A 19,314-nucleotide genomic window follows, 5' to 3' on the forward strand; every position below is an offset into this window, starting at 1 on the left:
AAGCTTTTAAAGCTGTTTTTTTTTTTGTTTAAATACCTACAAGAGAGTTTCTGTCTGCTCCTGGGGATGGGGGATGGGAGGTTGTTTTAGATAAAATATGTATGTTATATGGGAAAATGATTTTCTTTAAGATTCTTGCACCTTTTCAATACCAGGTCATGTACTCTATAATGATCTTTTAAGTTTTTCGCTAAAATCATAGGTTTCATAGTCATTTTTGAAAGATTTCAGGCAGGAAGGTGGTCTTTATTATATCATAATTTTTCTACTCCTGAATGAAACATAATTAAATGCAAATATGAGACTCCACGACAAATTTGTGTATGGGCAATGGTACTCAGGTGACCGTTACGGGGTATTGGCCTCTTGTTTCCAAAAAAAATTGTAAAGCTGTCCAATTTAATTCTACGTAACCTGCACGCGTGGGAAAAATTGGGGGGTTTTAAACTCCTATTTTAATAATTTTTATTTTTTTCCATTTTGATTATGCTAAATACTGTAATCTGTAGAAATTTGAAATGTTTAGAGCACATTATGAACAACAGATAAATCAGATACCCAATGCTATTATCAGGAAAAGATCACTATTAAAGAAGTATCTATATGTAGTTTGAATAATCACTGTATTTGTATTAATATGATTGAATAATAATCATTTGTTGGAAAACTGTGTTTGTTTTGAATTTATCGCCCTCCCTCATAGGTTTGATATTTTGAAGTGGCGTTGAATGGAAAATTAATTTTGGGCGGCTTAATGTTAAAAAATTGCAGGAAATATTTCTGAAAACCACTAAATTCAATTATAACAGATTTTCGTAAATTTCTGCAATAATTAAATGGTTTTTTTTCTTCATTCTTCAGATAGTGAAAATACTGGGAGCAATATTATGTCAATCAAGTAATAATTAGACAATTTCCCTGTTTTCACTGAATTGATATCATAGGTATGTATATCGGTATTTATAGAAAAATCATTAAAAAAGGTATAGAAAATGAAATAGAAAGCTGTCACAGAAAACAAAATACTGGCCTGGCCATCATCAACTTCATCAACTTTATTCTCATGAGCCTCAACTCTCAGTTTTACCTCAAATTTTGTTTGTGACAGTGAAGTCTGATAATTGCAGAATTAGGACAGCATTTCATCATTCCTAATAAGTTTTTAAGGTATTCCTTATATTGAATGTTAGAGAATCTGTATATTGAGGTATTGGGCCTTATTAGGTCCTATATATAATCAAAGTTATCAAAGCCCCCAGTATAATTTTTTTAAGGTCCTCCATGTGGAGCTGTTTTGCGCCTCCATGTTGGTACTTGTTGATATGGCTCCTTTTATATCTGTGTATTTGCCTGATTGATTGATCTGCCGATCTTGTTGATGCCTTTTAATACAATGGCCACAAGGAAAGGCCCTGGCAGCTTTCAGTGCTTCATTGATTAATAGAACCGCTGCTTAACTAGGGGATGTTGAGGTATTGATCCATCTTACCGTTGATCTCTTTACTGTATGAGAAAAAACAAAACAAAAGCAAGCTCCAGCAGGGTTCTGTTTCAGTGCAGACAGTTAAATGATTCTGGAGAGTTTTTGGATTTGAATTACTGGATAATTTCTCACTCCTACCAGTATGTATTGAACTTAGAGTATTGTGGCTAATTGTTTATGTATTGTATAGATAAAAGGATTGGTCAATATGCCATGTCATGGCAGGACTCTTAGATAATTGTTTTGTCAATAGGTTTTGTTTGTTTAACAATTATTACTTTTATAGTTATAGAGAGAGAGAGAGAGAGAGAGATAGAGAGAGAGAGAGAGAGAGAGAGCCGCAGCGCTAATGTTTTCTTTTCTGGTAGTACGTTGTATACAAAATTAAATGGAGGAACTTCACTCATGGGCTTGAGTAGACTGAAAGGTCTTTCAATTTTATTTGGAAATATTCTAGACTAGTACATGTACAGATATTACACTACCAAGAAACCTAGTGCCTTTTCTGTTATGATCGATGCAGCACATCAACTTCTATGTAGAAAAGCATTAATGATTATACATGAATATTTCAAGAAGATGGTGTCGTACTACAAGCTAGTACTTTAAATTTGTAATGTAAGTGCTGGTGTTTTTATTTATCTTTTGGGACCAAGTGCTCTATTTAGCCAATTGTTGACTACTGCTATATTCTTTGTTGACGTAATATTCAATCATGACTGTCAGATGGATCCAGAATTTGTTTAATATGCGAATAAAAAAGTATTTATACAGTAACAACAGTACATATCGACGACTGGCTGTATATGTATTTAGGGAGAGTCCATTTAAGCATCATTGATGTTGGAAGTGTGGTGAGATACTTTTCACCTATTAATTTCTCACATGGGAGATTTCATGACTTTATACGATACAAACCATAATATACAATCAACAATGCAGAGATCAATACAAGCTTCTATGCATGAAGATAAAAAAAAAAAAAGGTATTAATATATGCACATCTCAAAAATTGGTAAACCTTTTTTTTGCTGTACAGTATACAGAAGCTGATAAACATCTGTTGTATATTCATCACCTGTTACACAAGGTAAACGTGTGTTGCACGTACTTCTGCATATTAATACCGAGTATACATACTTTGGAATGAGAGGAGGGACAGATAAGCAGCAGGTGACTGGTCTCTATTACTACAGTAACATATTGATTGAAACCTCACTTCTCTCACTCCGTTATTGACTAGAAATTATAATGTGTTAATTTTTCTGTGTCCTCAGATTGCAAGTTTCAGTGATAAGTGGAACACAGCATTATGGCAGTACTGTGAAACAACTTTTGGATGCCATGTAAATTTACCCATCATTGTCTTTGAGTAGCCTATCTCAACGGATATAAGAGTATGAATAATGAATCGATCATAGAGGCTTTATTTTATTGCTCTTTGAGTCAGACAGATTGATACCGAGTCCTGTATTTCTCTGTAATATTTAGATTTTCAATTGTAGGACACATGATGTGGTTTATATGTTACTTATGTAAAGCATTGTTGTAGGACACATGATGTGAAGTGTACTGTCCATTAGGAGACTATAGGACGGGGAATTCCCAGGGAACAGGATGGAGCCCCGCCCAGCTGCACTCTACCCCCTGATTCTCCTGATATCCTCCACCCTAGCGGCCGACATTGGAGCTATAGACAGTAATTTATGAATTTCTAACAAATCTCTGCCTGTTGTCTGTGTGTATTTGTTTGTTTATTGTAGTTGAGCCGCGACGGATAGAAATCGACCTTATCGGTAAAAATTACGATTTTTAGCTTTAATTGTATTCCAATAGCCATGACACTAGGTAACAAAAATCTGAAAACAGAATTGAGATATCTTAAAAAATAACAAAGATATTGCATTTTAAACAACATGATTTAATTAAAATGATTCCCGTTTCAATGGGTTTCGAGAGCCTTTTGTGACGTCACAACGTTATAAATGAGACATTCAATATAATTAAAAAGTATCGTATATAACCATTATATCTATAGCAGTAACTTTAAAATGTGAGTTTTAAACGTATTTACAAGTTAATGCATCTAATAATAACCACGGAGTTGGTTATTCCTCGTCAGGAGCAGGGCACGTCAAGTCTTTGTACGGCGCCCTTACGTAAGGTCTAATCTCTTTGAAGAGATAGCGTTTTCTGTCTGCTGAAAGTCCAGCTGGAGCGATAATATGGAACGCCATAGCTGCCTTATGTGGTTATTTAACGAGAAGGTGGTGCTTTATTATGTTATGCTGTGGTTATTTCATGTGAAGATGGTGCTTTATTATATGAAGATGGTGCTTTATTATATGAAGGTGGTGCTTTATTATATGAAGATGGTGCTTTAATATATGAAGGTGGTGCTTTAATATATGAAGGTGGTGCTTTATTATATGAAGGTGGTGCTTTATTATATGAAGGTGGTGCTTTATTATATGAAGGTGGTGCTTTAATATATGAAGGTGGTGCTTTATTATATGAAGATGGTGCTTTATTATATGAAGATGGTGCTTTAATATATGAAGGTGGTGCTTTATTATATGAAGGTGGTGCTTTATTATATGAAGATGGTGCTTTAATATATGAAGGTGGTGCTTTATTATATGAAGGTGGTGCTTTATTATATGAAGGTGGTGCTTTATTATATGAAGGTGGTGCTTTAATATATGAAGATGGTGCTTTATTATATTATGCTGTGGTTATTTCATATGAAGATGGTGCTTTATTATATGAAGATGGTGCTTTATTATATGAAGATGGTGCTTTATTATGTGAAGATGGTGCTTTTTTATGTGATGGTGATCACTCGGAACTCCTCTTATTTTGACGACTGAGTTTAAACGCTATTTTTCAAAATTTTGAAAGTTAAACAAAAGAATTAATCTTATTAAAATCTAGTTAATACACAATTGCTAGCTCCTCTTCTTCTTTGCGTAATAAGTATATACGCCAACGAGATGATCTGTGTTCATGTACGACTTGACCTCAACCGAACGTACCATTATTGACGAAAATGGCGGAACCGACAAACTCAATCATGCCGATGAAGAGAATATTAGAAGAACTTAAGTTAAGTAACCTAATCCCGACTTTTGAGTCCGAAAAAATTGATAGTTCTAATTTTTTGAGTTTGAGCGAAGAGCAAGTAATTATATTAGGGGTAACTGCCCTAGGAGACAGGATAAAACTGGAAGAAAAAGTACGGGAAAATCAGAGGGAAAAAAAGACAAATTTAGCTGATCTTATAAAGTCACAACGAGATGTCCTTTTTATTGGTAAAAGAAAAGGGAAAAAGCAAAGAAATACTAGCAAGATATCCTCATCTAATAAAAAGCCGCGTGGAATAGGTAATAGACGTTGGACTGTTACAGTTGTATGTTTACCAAACAAAGATTCAAATTCTATTCCAACTGCACTGCAGAAGGAAACAAATTTCAAGGCTGGCCTTGGACCGAAAAAAATCTGCCTATCAACCAATGACACTGAATCTGAGGTAATGGCAAAAATATCATCAGATGCTATAGATGAGAATTCTGAGAATTTGGGAATTCCTCAGTTACAGACTTGTGGAGGGTTTGAGCTTTTAAAATGCAGACAGAATTGTCGTGACTTAACATTGATTGACTGTGAATGGAATGCAATGACTTTAAAGAAGTTTTTGGGAAATCAAGCAAAAATATACGTCAGACCAATTCAGAGAAGCTTGTCGACAGATCCAGTAAATGAACATAGCGAGCAGGAACAATCGAAAGCCCACTGTCATTACTGCAGGCAGATGTTTAGTGTTCGGGAACTTAGAGAACATTTACATGCATGTGAACTCCGGTCTAATCTAATTAGTGAAAGTGAGGATGAATTACCTGACCCACACCTGACACAAGATTTTTCCAATAAAAAAAGTGACTTTGAAGAAGTGATAGATCAGAAAACTGCTCTTGAACAAGTTGAGGATTTTGTCAGTGATAAGAGTCCAGAAAGTCCTGAACAATTAAGAACTGGCCACTTGACCGTGCCTGAGAATACCAGTTCTGGTGATTTATTTGTTGATAGAAGTTCCGTTCAAACAGAATTTTCATCTCAAATCTTAAATCAGACAGTCATTAATGATGTCACCCCTGCTGAAGACATGGAAGATGACAGTCAAGGAACCACATCTGATGCATGTGGAGGCCCGATGGACTTTATCATAGCAAAAGCCATAGACTATTGTATTTCTGAAAGCATCCAGGACCCTGTAGAAATTCTGAGATACTTGCAGTCTGTTATTGTTTGTGGCAGACAATTGGAAATCACAGACACAACACAATGTGATGAAGGAGACACAAATTTCATCATAGTGGACAGAAACAACATATTGGAGACAGGATTCGAAGAGGTCAATTCCATATCAAATCTACAAAAGACACTTGAAGTGCAGTTTTATGATGAGGTAAATGAGAAAATTTTATTGTATTAATTTCATTTCAAAATAGCTATCCTTGCATATATGCACTGTCCAAAAATTTGATTATCAGTTAAATTTAATTTGTGTATGAAAGTAATATAACCCTAATTCTATTTTTTTAAAACATGTTTATGCTTTCCTTGTCATGTTCATAACAATTTAAAGCAAAATTGGCAGATTTAAAAAAAAGGTCCCTTTTTTTTGGCAGACAGCCATTGATCAAGGAGGCCCCAGAAAAGAGTTTCTGGCCCTAATTTTATCAGCCATAAAAGAGAAATATTTTGACAAAGGACTTCGAGAGTTCATGGCTGCTGACTATACTGTGATCGGAAAACTCATAGGTGAGTATGTATTGTAAATCAATTATCAAAAACATAAAGAAAATATAACATGAATTAAATATACAGTTTAATAGATAAATTATTCAGAAGTTAGCATCTAGACTATTAGTTATCCAGGTTCAATCAAGGGTTTACGAGGATTAAAATGAACATAAATAAATTTACACCTGGTGTATTTTTTAATCACGTGAAAGTAATAAAATCCAAAATGCACACCTTTAAATTAATTGCAAATACATTTAATTTTGTTAATGCATATGAAAGCAGTTTCTGTTCTGATAGTAATATGATAAAAAATGTGTTTACATATACTATATAGTGAGTTTCATTAATTACATTAATTAGATTAATGCTTAGATCATATACAATATTAGAAAGGCAAAGCTTTTTTGCATGTACGTGAGTTTCATATATTTCCAAATGTAAATTACATATTTTCAGGTTTAAGTATGCTACAGAATGGACCTGTGCCAAAATTTTTTGATGAAAGCACTCTAAACAGGCTTTTTTCAAACAACAGCTCAGAAGAATTTGAATCAGCATGTGTTCACAATTTGAAGAAAGGTTTAGATTGTCTTGGTCTGATCAAGGTAAATGATGATAAATTGTGTGGAATCTGTTGTCTCCTCCATCAAACTCATATTAGTAATAAAAATTGATATACATATTATCATTAATTTTATAAAAAAAAGTTACATATGTTTGGTAAATACATGAATGTATATTTAATATACATGACAATTTTAGGTTGGCTGTGTTTTGCCAATGTTCCGCCATCTTTTTCGACCAAGCAGTTGTACACTCACAATTAAAGCTGTGATACAGCTTTTGCAGCCAAAATTTTCAGAGGAGGGATCAAACAGCAAACGATATGAGAGTGCAGTTTATACATTATTTCTGAAATATTTGAGAGCAGTTGCAAGTAAGCTTTTTATAACTCTTCCATCCTTCAAATCTTAGGAAAAAACTAAGTTGGTGAAGACATTTGATGTGTCTTTTTGTTTGTAGATATTTCAATTTACAAATTGATATAAGAAACTGATTTTTGGTTGGTTAAAATGTTTAAATCTTTGTGTGTTACAGTATTATTATTCAACAACGTTACACGCAAAGAATATGTGGAATGTAAATATAAAAGATTGACCACTAAAGGCATGCAAGTCTCTTTTTACCAAAACTTTAGAATTGTTGACCCCTGAAGCTAGGGTATAAATAATCTGATCATCATCTAATGAACATCTGACCCCCTACCCCTTTTTAATGTATTGATGTTTGTAAAGAGCAAATAGTACAAGTGGAAGAGTCTTGGATTAGGGTTAAGACTCCTAAATGAAGCTTAAAAATAAATATGAAAATACGAGACCCCTGACAGGTCCATCTAAGGGCTATGGTGACTGTCAAGGCGGTGGGCCTCTTGGATTTTGATAATGCAAAACATTTAGTGCAATTTAACTCCTAAATTGCAAAATGAAATTCAAGTTGGATTGGGGGTTCATGTATCTCATTTTCACTAGGCCTCTAAAAAAAAATTGTGTGTTTAGGGTAACATTAATGAAAAATTTAGGTTAGGTAGGTAGGGATATTTTTTTATTTTATCATATTTTTTTCTGCATGAATCCTAAGAATGTTTGTTTGTGTCATACTTAAAACCAGATTTTTTGATAGAAATAATATAAAATCACAATCGGATAAAAACAGACATCTAAAAATGGTAGGATCAGGGCATTTTTGTAGGTTAGGTCGGGTTACACTAAACTTACAACTTTTTTTTATAGCAGGGACTTGGTATAATATTCAACCATTTCCATGAACACAGAAAGTCAAATTTAAAACAGTAGTAAAAGTGCAATATGTGTATAAATTCTATGACTTAATATGAGAAATTAAGAACATTGTTAAAGAGGAAAAACCACAATTGGCAACAAAAATATGTATACCACAATGCTTCCTTAAGAAATTTATATTTTATGTTTTAATTTATAGAAATATATTTATCCATTTTGTTCGGAAACTGTTTTGTAGGTGGTAGAAGGGGAACTGTTGGTCTCAGGGATGTACTGCAGTTTGCTACTGGAGCAACAGAAGAACCTGTTCTTGGTTTTGTCCTGCATCCATCCATTGAATTTGTGGAAAGCACACCGGGCACCTCCTTTATTCCAACTGCAAGCACTTGTACCAACACTTTGAAAATACCCAGACCATCTGCTGAAATTCCCCTCCCACAAGAAAAGGATCTTTTCTCTTACTACGATTATGCATTTTCAAATGCATATTTTGGTCTTATGTAACTTGAAAGAACTATTTCTAAAATTGATTCAGCACATCACATCGCAGAACCAACATTGCTACATGTAACACTTTGATGGAGTAACATTCTCTTATAATATGAAATGCATGTAAGGCCAAGGTGTAAAAGAATGTGAATAACTAAAAGATGTCTTTATTACAGGTTTTGAATAATGTGTGGTAATTGATTAATTTGGACTCATTGATCTGCGAACACCTTGTAATTTTTTGAGTTGAGTTGTTGAACAGATCAGCGTGTATTCTTTTTACCGGTATATGATTTTGCATATTTATTTTTTAGCTCCCCTGAGCATCATTTTGTCTGCCACTGGTTTGTCTGTCTTTGAACTTTTAACATTTGAGTATTTTCTAGAACCATTTTATTTTTTCGCTAAAACCATATGGCAAAAGCAATTGACACTTATGTGGAAACATCCTCAGTTTGGGTAGATTTAATTTCATTCAAATCATGATCCCCAGGGGATAGGATGATGACACTATGGGATTGGGGTGTTATTATTTTTACACAGATGTTTTTCAAAATGTGTGTTCCATTTTAAAATATGTGTGGAATTTTAGATATTAACTATTTGAAAAAAAACATGACATGCTATTTTTTATAGAAATTTCTGTTTTTCACTTTTTAAAGCTGCTTGAAGTATCCTTATCATTTGACTGATGTTTCTCATGTGAGAGTGAGGATTGTGGCCCCTGCTAGTTTTGCATTTTTTTAAAGCAGTAGTTCTTAGTCATTAAGGTGTTGAGTTTGATTTATTTGTTTTAGCTAATACTCATATGTGAAATTAAGGTGTTGAGTTTGATTTATTTGTTTTAGCTAATACTCATATGTGAACACATTTTATAGAATGTATTACTTCAAAGAGAAGTGAAATATGTGTGATTTGTTATGGTAATTATACCCCCGCTCCGAAGGAGAGGGGGTATACTGTTTTACCCTTGTGTGTCTGTCTGTCCGTCCGTCTGTCTGTCTGTCTGTCCGTCCGTAACAAAAATTTCTGTCGCATTTATCTCAGAAACTATTTATCGCAGATGCTTGAAATTTTAAGACAGTGTTTGTTAAGGCATGCCATATCGTGGTATATATTTTTGTACTAATCGGACGTCAACTTCCTGTTAAATGACGACTTCGCTTATTTTTTAACCAAAATTTTCAAACAAATTTTCGTCAAAGATTTCTCAGCAACTATTTATCGCAGATGCTTGAAATTTTAACACAGTATTTGTATAGGCATGCCATATCGTGGGATGTATTTTTGTACCAATCAGACGTCAACTTCCTGTTAAATGACAACTTTGTTTATTTTTTGCCAAAATTTTCAAACAAATTTTCGTCAAAGATTTCTCAGCAGCTATTTATCGCAGATGCTTGAAATTTTAACACAATATTTGTTTTGGCATGCCATATTGTGGGATATATTTCTGTACCAATCGGATGCCAGCTTTCTGTTAAATGTCGACTTTGCTTATTTTGCATATTCACATCAGAGCGGGGGTATCACTAGTGAGCATTGGCTCACAGATATCTTGTTTTCTTTTATTGTTAATGGTAAAGAACCTTCACATTTAAATAAAACATTTCACGACTTTCTTGGTTATTTTAGATTTATGTCAAGCATCAGTGTGCCCATCTTTTTTTTAAACTTTCACCCTTTAATAAGGGAGATAATTATAAAGAAGTTCTCAGAGACAAGAGGTATTGAGAAGCAAGTTACTTATGATTAATACAGGAAGTTTTTAATATGCTCATAAAGCTCGACCAGGGTAATAAAGTGATCATAGAAGGTATAATGATGTACTGGTAAATTAAGGTAAAATAATATTGTTTTTTCTGCAGTCTGTAATGAAGCATTATACACCAATCTACAAAGTATGACAGTCCAAAACTGTCCTTTTAAATGTTTTGATTTATTTCACAAAATATTTGAACTTGAATTAGATGTGGTACAATTGCTTGTATCTGTTAATCTGTTGGGGCGTTTCTTTCAATGATTTCCAAACATTTCAGATAATAGTCTATTCCAAAGTTAATTGTATGCCTAGGTGGTTCCATTGACAATTCTAGCCTGCACTGATCACTTATCCTGTGATCAAAGGGCTGGAAGATTGGTCTACCACTCTCTTCTTCATTGCTGTTTTCATCAATGTACCCTTCAGTTCCAAAGTCCTGCAGATTTGATCCTAAAATTCCAGTGGGGTGTTGAAGTTGTCCACTTGTCCACAAACTCATAGGAGAGGATTTTACAGTTCTTAACTTATGTCGAGCCCACGCTTCTTGCCAGAATTGCAATTTTCTATTTATTTAAGACAAGAAAACATAATGTAAAGAAGTTGTGTGGATCAAATTTAAAGGATCAAGAAAACCTTGATCTTCCATGAAATAGAACAGATTGTAGAAGAAACTAAGCACGCCTTCAAATACATCTCTCCATAATCTCTCAATCCTCTGATTGTGAGTGCTCTTCCCTGTAATCATACTATTTTGTCCGTTTTGATTCAACATAAAGTCAGCTACAGAAACATTTTCAAGCCCTTTGTCTGATCTGACTTTATTTGGTATCCCATATTTTTCAACACCAGACAAGAAGCAATCTAGTATTGTTTTTGACGTATTGTTGTCAGTGCATTTTAAAAATGTTACTAAGCGGCTAAAACCGTCAATACCCCCAACTATAACAAATCTCCAACGAACAAGTTTGTGATTTGTGTCAATATGCCACAGGTAATTTGGACCAGGGACATCGTATACTCGTCTATGAAGTCTTCCAGTACGTCTGTCGTGCACGCCTTGATCATCCATCCTATGAATACTATCTCTTAGCCTCCATCTTTGAATTCTTATTCCTTTTAATATAAGCATTTGTCGCAACATAGTTTCACCACACAAAGGAAACTCTTTCACAATTTCGCCTAGTTTAAGGTCTAAATTATCGTCGTCAATTTCTGAGAAGGTCATTTTGCTCAAACCAAACTCTGACATTCTTCTATAAACAGTTCTTTCAGACACAGAAAGTAGTTTAGAAATATCTGAAATTTGCATGTCATTTTCTAGGGCATTTTGAAGGAATGATTTGGGTATTTCAAATTTTGGAGCACCACAATTTGTAAATACTTTTGGGGGCAAAATTGCTCCATATTTAATACATTCAGTCCTTAATTTCATCATTTCTGTCCTGTTTGAAATGCCCAAACTTTCCAATTGATAAGCTGATAATCTACAAACAACGTCTGTACTAATTTTCTCCCTCTCAAAATTTGGGATTGCATGGTCCAAGTTTAATCTTTGTAGAATCTGTTGCAAATCTGCTGATCTAGAAGCCATTGTAGCTCTTCCAAAGAAGAAAGATTAGGATTAAAGGGGTTCCGAATGTTATTATTATTCACCTAAATACAATCACATAACAACCGAACCATAACCACAGCATAATATAAAAAAGCACCTTCATATCAAAATGCACCTTAACATAATAAAGCACCTTCACATAAAAAAGCACCACCTTCACATAAAAAAGCACCACCTTCATATAATAAAGCACCACCTTCACATAATAAAGCACCTTCATATAATAAAGCACCTTCATATAATAAAGCACCACCTTCATATAATAAAGCACCACCTTCATATAATAAAGCACCACCTTCATATAATAAAGCACCATCTTCACATGAAATAACCACAGCATAACATAATAAAGCACCACCTTCATATAATAAAGCACCACCTTCATATAATAAAGCACCACCTTCATATAATAAAGCACCACCTTCATATAATAAAGCACCACCTTCATATAATAAAGCACCATCTTCATATAATAAAGCACCATCTTCATATAATAAAGCACCATCTTCACATGAAATAACCACAGCATAATATAATAAACCACCATCTACATATAAAATAGCCACATAAGGCAGCTATGGCGTTCCATACGATAACCTCTGGAAATCCGTGGAGAACTTCATCCATGTTTACCCTCTCTTTAAAAAGGTTGATCCGGACTTCAGGGGAATCGAGCGTGTGTTTGGCAAACACAACACCTGGCTCATCGGCAGTAAATCGGAAGTGCTGGAATTTTCCGATACCCTTTAAAGGCTTGAAGTGAGTGTTGAAGAAAACATCCAATCCATACCACTGCAGCCCATTCCCATTTCCTCCAAATCGTGCCACGGTGTTGCATTTTGCGGAATTTTCCACAACTGTTTCAAGTTCGTCGATGCCATTCACCTCCGATCTGCGGAATTTCTTCTTGAGCATGCCGAAACAGGAATCACAAAGGCATTTCGTGTGACCAGCAATCATGAAATGAAGTTGGATTTCTTTATGTCGTCCAGTACAGCAGCGCCACGCAAGATAATGCAGTGTCGTTTTGTTTTTATTCTGTCCAACACAGTTATCTGCATGAAAATGGCACGCTATTTCTCCATAACTGCTGGCATTTAAGTAATGATGTACCATGCTTAAAACTGCATTAGGTCCATGTGTTTTGCTTCCGTTTTCCCCTATCGTTTCACTCTCATCGATGAGGTAGTTTGTCTGAACGGGGAAGTTCTCATCACAGATGCCGAAAATTTGGACCTTTTTAGGTTGAAGGAAGAAGAGAGCGCCGACTTGCTGTGAGGAATGGGGTATAGTGATATACTGCGAAAAATCAAACGTGTAATGAACTTCAGTGAAGGGCGTGGAACATGACTGCAGATATTTTTCATGAGGTCTCTCATCATTCTGTAGCTCACTTCTAGCTTTTTCCGTACAAAGCTTGTAAAAATCACGTTCCTGTTTCGCCTGTTCTACATGATTCATAAGTCGCTGTGTTAACTGTAATTTGATTTCTTCTGTAAAGGCACCGGCTATGTCTTCCCTTAGGTCATGGCATGTCTTGCACAAGTCAGTTTTTGGTTTGATAAACTGTATGTAAGGAACACAAGAGTTCCACGCCTCTTTAAAGGTCGTCAGCTCCATAAAGGGACTTCCAGTTTCCAAGCATGCCTCCTTATATTTCGCATGAATTGACGCTTTACTATCACTGCATGGCAACAGTACAGGAGCTGTGTCGTCACGGGCTCTTGGGGCAGCAGGTAATGGTAATCCAAATTGATCCGCATATCTCTTTATAAATAGAACAGCACCTTCTACAACACAAAATTGGTGACCGTGATTTGATGTTTTCCCTGTTAAGCCATGAACGCGGGGGGATACACCATTTTCTTTAAACTGTCTTTTCAAATTTTTAAATTCTGAACGTCCCAGTTCAAACAAGGATCTCCATGCACTTTCACAGATTTCTACTCCCTGAAAACAGTAGCGAAATCGCTGCCGTTCTCTTTTTCCTCCACTTGTTCCGACGTCCTTTGTGATGAGCTGATCTTCAAGTTTAGACAAAATGTATATGTCTCTTTCACCTTTTGTATATTCTCGAAGCCTTAAAATCAAGGAATATGCCTGATCTTTGAAGGAGGCAAGTTTAAGGAAACACTTCTCCGTACATCCGCATCCGCTTTCAAACGTCCGCTCTATGTACCCCATCTCCTCATTGGTGTCCTCGCTTTGGTCTGAGACTGTCGCGGTAGGCCGATCGGTGCAGTATTGACCCACTCTGTTTCTTATATCATCTTCGTCAACTTCATCTGTATCAGCATCGTCATTCTCTGAGCGACTTAATACCGACGGTGTTGCAGAGGGGGGAACATACTCATGAAAGTACTGCGTAGCTTCCTCTTCAAAGTCATCGGCCCCGGATCCAAGATCCACAGAGAGAATCGTGTCCATACTGTTCACTGAATAAAGAAAGTTATTTTGTGATCAAAACTGAACGAATTAAAATCACATTCTTTTTTCATTCTAATATTATTCAAATATCAACTTTTAGTACTTTAAATTTATAAAACTGGATTTTTTTTAAAGGAAGGGGCTAATCTGCTTCAGCTAGTTTACATTTTTGTATAGGAGTACAAGAAACATATGTTGCTCTCACACACGGGCGAATCCAGAAATTTCCGAACCGGGGGGGGGGGGGGGGGGGTTGTTAATCTCGAGTACGTAACAAAGCAAAGTTGGGAAGGGCAGATTAAACTTACCCCAGAAATGATTGGGGAAAAAATTGTAACAAGACAGGAAACATTAATCAAAACTTCTAGTGAAAGTGTCTTACTATCATAGTGGAATAGACAAAAGGTAAACATTGTAATATTACATGTAAAACAAACGAAAATACAAAAACAAAAATGTCACCTATATTCAGCCTTTTTATAAAACACGCTATGTATCTGTCGAATTTTAACGCAAACATGTACATGTATCTTCTGCGATATTACCTGTATGCTGTTATGTAAAACTTTTGATTTAGATATTCAAGATTTTTTTTTTGCCATAAACAGGTTAATTACGGGTTTTATATAATTGTTGTTAATAAATTTTGAATTGTGAAGGAAAACGTTTTTAAAGGACTAAATTATCATAGATAGGTATGATATAAGTATTCATAAGAAGCATAGGCGTCGGAACCGGGGGGCTAGGGGGGGCTTAGCCTCCCACTTTTTTTTGCAAAGTTAGACCTAACCATTACGCACATAGCATCATAGCCCCCCCCCCCCCCCCCCCACACTTTTTCGCGCCGGAAAAATGTAATTGTTCCTAATTTTACCTTGAAAGATTGAAAAGTTGAAGTCATAGGCATACTCCCCCCCCCCCTCCCCTCCCGCCACTGACTAGGATTTTCATGATGGGGGGGGGGGGGTAAAAAAAATTATGTGGAACTATAGGTATACCCCCTCCCCTTCCGCCACTGATTAGGATTTTCATGATTGGGGGGGGGGGGATAAAAAAATCATGCGGAACTATAGGTCTACCCCCCCCCCCCCCCCTCACCCCCACGGATTAGGATTTTCACGATTTTGGGAATTAGGTTTTTTCTCAATATTTCTGAGGATTAGTCTAGCCCCCCACTTTCAATTTGCTTCCGACGCCAGTGAGAAGAACACTAGGGAATATAGGGAATGCATCATAAGATCGAGGACGAAAAATTTCACGCAGACAAAACTAATCTTGCTTCTACTTCTAAGTTTATGAAGAGAAAATATTTTTTTGGTTAAATTTTCGTGAGGACTGACAGCTTACGTGGTATATACTTATGTACAAATGGGCAGATAAATAAAAAACAAAACAGAAGATCGATATCAGTTGTTTTTGTTTTTGTCTTAAATGAAATATTAATGTGAATGAACATACATATTAAACAGAATATTAGCACCGTTTAATGTTTAAAATATGACAATTATTAAATAATACATCTTAATTTTTAAGAGAGATAAAATTGTTTTGTCCTCCAAAAAACGTGGGGGGAGGGGGGGGCAACTCCATGATAATTCAATTTTTTATATGTAAATTTTAAAAAATTACTTGCTGCCAGAAAAAGTGGCGGGGCCAGCCCCCCCCCCCTCCCCCCGATGCTACGTGCCTGTTTAAGAACTCACTGCATGTTACATGTAGCTCTGTATCTCGATTATAACTCGACAACTGATATTTCAGTAATTTATCGATATATCCTAATAAACATTAAATATTGATAAACACCAGAAATCGTGAACATTCCCTTAAATTTCGTATTTTGTAGTTCAAAGCTCTGGAATTGTATGGGTGAACATTTTTTTATTTTTTGTTTTGTTTTTTGTGGAACATTCTATAAATAACTGTTGTGCATATTATTTCTGACCAATAGCAATTACATTTGATTCTTTTTCCCCATGAAATATTCAGAAAATCAGAAAAACGTAAAACCTATCATGTCTATGTGTTGTAGTCACTATATGCGCCCATGTACACATTCACAGATGTTTATTGTTCGTCGACAGGTTCATGCAGTCTAGCTGTGTTTATTTTCCGTCATTGGACTAAATTACACAAACAAAGGAAAAATATCGTTATGTATGCTATGGAATATGGAATTCTACTTACCTTATATGTGAAATAGATGTAAAATTCTTTATCGCTGTTAATCATCTGCTCATAGTCTTGTATCTTCTGCTATTTTATTTAACGTCGGATTCGGTGTTCCGTTAGCTTCTGTTTACATACAACCATGGAGACGGGGCTCAATACGGGGAAATATAAAACCACACGTAGCCACTCAAACTCAATAAATGAGTGCAAATAAAGGTGGGTATTGGAAGAAAAATGAAACAGTGTCCTCATCGGTGGAATATTGTTTTTCCAAAAGATTAATATATAAGGTTTATTTTTCTCATTTTTTTTCAACATCAAAGAAAGCGTTTTATTGTGAGCTCATTTCAAACATTGACCATTTTTCTGTGATTAAAGTGCTAGGAAATATCCGTTACTAATCCACCTGTGGCTTGTAAGTGCTTCAAAGAGACATAAAAGGGAAAGGACCCTAATAAATTTTTATTTTTTATATTAAGTACATAAAATAGCTGCAAACCAGTATTAGGTTTTTGCTGATACTTCCGATTAATTTCTATCTACTGTCAGCTAAAAGAACAGACCCGGATATGTTTTTACAAAATCAAATGTCATGTCATATAATTTAATCATACAAACTATTTCATATTTGATAGACATAGACTAGAACTACCGGTTTGCTCAAATTTTATTAATTTAACTAACACCAAAACATCTAACCATTTAAAGAAAATCAAAAGCTTTGATAAATCTTTCAAACAGAGATTGAAAAAATAGTACCTCTATTGTAACGCACATTACAGAATAAACAATTGTTATATCAAAATTAAAAACATATCTAAAGGGTCATCTTGCATAGTATTTATGTTCATCCTAAAAATACAGTGACTGATACTTATCCTATTTTCAATTAAAATTGATACTGATACTGATGGGTATTAATCGATTTTATGTTCATTTGTGTATGAAATATTCCACAGAAATAAGTTTAGATACATGAATTCTAAAATAAGTTTAATTTCTTAAGCAAATGTTTTGTTTTTGGAAAATGTAGTACACTTCGGATTAATTACAAAAACATCTAAAAAAAAAAAAACCCAACATATTGTGTGTAATACAACAGAGACCAGTGTTGTAATTTTCGTTACAATGTGCAAAATGTGTAAATCTTAATTATTAAATTCTTTATAAAACTTTTTGTTTCTTGTAAATGATGAAGTATTTAAAATAGAAATAGCAACTTAAACATCAACAAAACCATAGTAGCTCAGAGTAACATATTTAAACTGTTTTTGAATCAGCTATAGGAAATGTCCGTTACTTAAAGATTATCAAGTTTTCCCCAAAATTCATTATCGATTAGAAATAATCTTTAAGACTTTCCCAAGGGTTTTGGCTCTTGATTTGGCCTATTTGCTGTTAACAAATTAGATGATTTCGCTGTTTACCATTTCTTTGAGTGTAAAAATGTCAATGAAATGTTTGTTACTTTCGTATGAAATGTACGTTACTCTAGTTTACAAGGATAAAATTTGAAGATACTCCATTATGCTCACGTATTTCCTATTGATAGGTATAACATAATTTCAAAAATATATAAATATGTGTTTAGTTAGGTTTTTTTTAACAGCCTTTATTTATACGTTTGTTTTAAATGCTGAATTATATTATGTAATTATATAAGTGCCTGTCCTACGTTGATCTACGATGCAATTTATGAGATAAATCCCACTTGAGTAGCCAGAAATTAATCAAATATGATGCTAAAATAAAAATGTGTGTATGATTTCAATTTAAAGTTATTTATAATTTCAATAGTTGTTAAAAATTACAATGCTTGTCTATTGAAATGTTCGTTACAATAGGTAACGGATATTTCATTCTTTTTTTAGATATACTACAAAAATATGAATAAACATGTGGATCGTTTATAATATAAGATCTGATCTACATGACTTTTGTTTTATGTACCCATTTAAAATTGTTCGATACACATGATATAAACTAATAAATCCTTATGAAGGTGTATGCATACTGATGGGGTCAGACGTTTAGATGGTTTTAGCAGGAATCAAGCTGTCTAATTGTCCTTGGCACTAATGGCGGATGTTGATGTACCAACAATTTGTCACGTGTTTTATTTGCATCAACCAATTTGAGCTAGGATTGAAATAACAAAGAGTTTCGTAAAAGTATCATAACGAACATTTCGGTAACGAACATTTAGTAACCAACATTAATGTACCTAGGCGGCTTCAAAATAAAATTGTAGTGTTTATCAAAGACAGTTTTTTATGGCGACAAATGCTTATCGTATGTTCAATACTCAAGTTGAACAGTTGTTGCATTTACTTTCTCAGTTATAGCAGTAACGAACATTACAGTCTTAAATCTACGCTCAGACTTTTTTTGTTTTTCGTACTGATATGATTAGACAAAAGGAATTATATGAATTTTTTTAACATTTATGTGGACAAAAAGACCTCGTAATGTTCTTTATAAGATTTTTGTATTTTTTACTGGAATGTACAACTCTTGCAGTGGTTATATATCTAAAGTAACGGAGATTACATCGAAACTGGAGACAATGTTCAAAATAATTTAAGAAATTCTTGGACTAGTGAAAATAACTTGTTGTCTTTAAATCATTAAATTTTCTTACTGAAAAATAATATGTAAGAACTTATTCCGCACATTGTCCAGTTTATATGGCAAAACATCCTATTCAAAATGTAATTATCAAAATGGCGACAGTAACGAACATGTCAGTTTAGGCATTTTGTATAGA

The 19,314-nt window shown here is 34.4% G+C and overlaps 1 protein-coding gene and 1 pseudogene across 7 annotated transcripts in view; both read left to right on the top strand.

Annotated features, from left to right (window-relative positions):
• LOC128159141 (uncharacterized) overlaps positions 1-19,314 on the top strand; it is a 30,762-nt gene that overhangs the window by 2,823 nt on the left and 8,625 nt on the right. For 3 of the 7 annotated variants that reach the window (XM_052822191.1, XM_052822196.1, XM_052822194.1), the window contains exon 2: positions 3,036-3,182. In XM_052822191.1, the coding sequence (XP_052678151.1) occupies positions 3,101-3,182 (82 nt within the window). In that variant the 5' untranslated portion in view covers positions 3,036-3,100. Of the gene's footprint in view, positions 1-1,037; positions 1,624-2,490; positions 2,881-3,035; positions 3,183-19,314 lie in introns of those variants that run through there. The other 4 variants (XM_052822192.1, XM_052822195.1, XM_052822193.1 and 1 more) reach the window with 4 other exon arrangements.
• LOC128159140 (uncharacterized) lies at positions 4,225-10,195 on the top strand (annotated as a pseudogene).

This window comes from Crassostrea angulata, chromosome 8 (assembly GCF_025612915.1).
Source record: "Crassostrea angulata isolate pt1a10 chromosome 8, ASM2561291v2, whole genome shotgun sequence".
Taxonomy (NCBI): domain Eukaryota; kingdom Metazoa; phylum Mollusca; class Bivalvia; order Ostreida; family Ostreidae; genus Magallana; species Magallana angulata.